The sequence below is a fragment of the Mya arenaria genome, chromosome 10, assembly GCF_026914265.1.
Source record: "Mya arenaria isolate MELC-2E11 chromosome 10, ASM2691426v1".
Taxonomy (NCBI): domain Eukaryota; kingdom Metazoa; phylum Mollusca; class Bivalvia; order Myida; family Myidae; genus Mya; species Mya arenaria.
This window is the reverse complement of record NC_069131.1, coordinates 27,220,094-27,222,880: the sequence shown is the minus strand read 5'-3', so window position 1 is coordinate 27,222,880 and position 2,787 is coordinate 27,220,094. Positions and strand designations below refer to the sequence as shown.

General features: G+C 35.2%; 1 protein-coding gene across 1 annotated transcript; it reads right to left on the bottom strand.

Annotated features, from left to right (window-relative positions):
* Nucleotides 1-723: 723 nt before the first annotated feature.
* Nucleotides 724-2,196, bottom strand: LOC128205508 (otolin-1-like). Its single transcript, XM_052907208.1, has 2 exons — nt 1,792-2,196; nt 724-1,308 (listed from the first exon to the last, which is right to left on the bottom strand). The coding sequence occupies exons 1-2, from the start codon at nt 2,168-2,170 to the stop codon at nt 902-904; spliced, it is 786 nt and encodes a 261-aa protein (XP_052763168.1). The 5' UTR covers nt 2,171-2,196; the 3' UTR covers nt 724-901.
* Nucleotides 2,197-2,787: the final 591 nt, after the last annotated feature.

Genomic DNA, 2,787 nt, shown 5'->3' with positions numbered 1-2,787 from the left:
ATGGCTGCTGCCATTTGAATACCTAATATTGAAACACCTTATGACCCTGTCGACATACTATATAAGGACCGAATTTGTAAGATTAAACATCAACATTCTGAAAATCCTATGGGCGACATGAGCAGTATGAGCCATCATAGTAAGCTGATTCATTTGTCATTCGTTTCAATATTTCAATTTCGCACAATAAGAATTTTGAAAACCTGATGATATTATAATAGTTTTGTATCATTCAAAGCGTTTTAGGAATAGAGCAACAATAAAATATATACCAAAATAATATCACAAACATTACGTTTTGGTCTTGAAATTATGCAATATAGGTCTTATTACATCCGATATCAGGCGAAATAAATAACATATATACTATCTGTAATAACATCATCTTTATATTGTTGTCAGTAATTGATATAACATACATTAGTAATCAGTGCGCAATTCCCTTTCAAATCATAACAAATTTATATGTGTTATCCAGGGAACACAAATACACATTACTACTAATCATGGCTCAATGAAATTACAAGCTGTTTATCTATCGGAAACCTTAATTTGAAGTTTGAACATATAACACATTAAAGTATATTTAGGTGCTATAACGAGTTTAATCATACACAGACATATTGATGAACATATATCGCATTAAAGTATAATTAGGTGCTATAACGAGTTTAATCATCCACACACATATTGATGACAGGATTTTTTATCGTCTTTTGATTGATGACATTTACACTTTAATCTTCCTTGTGCAGAGATTAGCCAATGCATGCACTGACACCATTGTAAGTATATTTACAAAACCAAACACGGCCAGATCCTTATGAAATTCACCGTAATACTATGACGGTAATACGTGTTATCAAACCTTTATAATTAGTATAAACCACCATAGATACGTTTAACGGTGAAGAAGAACACCAGAAAATGTGTTCACCATGTTGGAGTCTTGATAAAAATTACCGCTATGACCATTTGTCTGAACCCACACCCTGCTCGCAACTTGCAATATCGCAATAGCATCAAACGACGTACAATGGGAAGAACTGCTCCCATAAACGTGCCCACTAGTATGAGCAGTGTCGTCCACCACTAAGCTGAAGCCAAAGAGTTTGCTACCGTAACTACAGAGATGTGACGTGAACAAGTACGTGCCGTTGAGGGGGCAGGTGAACACGCCAGTTATGACGTCATATCCGTTACCATGGTTGAACACGGCCTCTGTGAATACGAGATTTGTATTGGGTGACACACTCAGATCCTTTAAGACCTTTGCTTCAAATGCAATCGTTGGTGTTCCAGCTTTCTCTGAAAATATACAAACGGCGTACGGATAAAAAAATTTTTTTTTAAATTTGAATGTAGTATTTGGTGTAACTAATTTCATTTTAATGATCGAAACTAACAAAAGAAAATATTTTTTGTACAGATAAGAATTAGCCTAAAAGTATTTAATTGCTTTGTGGCCAAATATTCCCCGGCTAAATATGCGCCAAACTATTGCTTATATTTATTCATCTGTTCACAAATTATATGCCTTCTTGGTTTTGAACATTGTAATATAACGAATAACTTATAATAATGCATCAAATTTAACAAAACATGCATAAACATGTTTTGTGTCCCTTTAGAAATAAATAAAGTGAGAATAAAAGTTTTACTGTACATATTGCAATTTGTTTTAATTACCATATATATCTTCTACGACATACAAGCGTCGGTAAATTCCAAGAAAACGCACTTTTTGTAAAATAGAATAGGGGATTTAACTTTTGATAAAAAGTGACATACCTTCTAACGTATGCAAATATCCGATTGCTTCAGATACATTTTGAGTCAATGTCGAACTCAGCAGTTTAGAATCCTGAGCGAAGTCATCGACCGCGTTCTTTAGGTTGTCCTCAAGTAATATTGTCCTATTAGAGAAATTCACCATTGTAGCATCAGCACTTTCAAGAGCATCTCTTATTCTGTCTAACATTTGGTTTTCTTTTTTAATTGCGTCTGTTTTAAATATTTCAATAGTTTGTGACACTTTTTCCAGAGCGTCATTTACTCGTTGCTGTTGTTGTTCCATCGCTATTTCCATCCGGATCACTTTTGACAACAACTGCTCTTCGTAGTGAAAGGAAGAACACTGAGGCTCCTTTGAACTAACTCTCTTGTCCATTAGCAGGATCAAGAAAATCAACCGCACGACATTATCTTGGGACCACATGGCGCAACGTTTGCTCGTGAAATGCGCAGAATTGGGAGGTATTGCGAGTATATACCATTGCTATTCGTTGCGCATGCGTAGAAGTTAGATATTTGCTTTACTTGCTTTGCTGCATTACCTTAGGGATTCTTTTTTGTTAACAGACATTCATACAGGCGTGTAGCTGACTGTACGCAAATACGCATTTGGGCAATTAAATTTTGACAGGTTGAGGTATTTGTCATACCAAATACACCGAATTTGAATCCGAAGGGGGGAGAGGGTGAAGTGGTTAATATGCTGTCCGTCATCTATCTGTGTGTTCCCAAAATGGCCCTGGCTACTCGCCTGCTCATAGGATTTCAAACCAAATTCTATTGATAAATGTATATAAGTGTTATAATAGGATGGAGCACGCTATGATAACTTATTTACATGTTTTTTTTGTTCAATCATTATCACATAATAAAAAATGAATATTTAATGAAACATCAAAAATCTGAAATAATGATGGGGTGCAGTTGTACCCCGCAAATTTTGCATTTTTTCGAAAATTCACCCGGCACTTGAGGCAATGATTACTCCGTGAA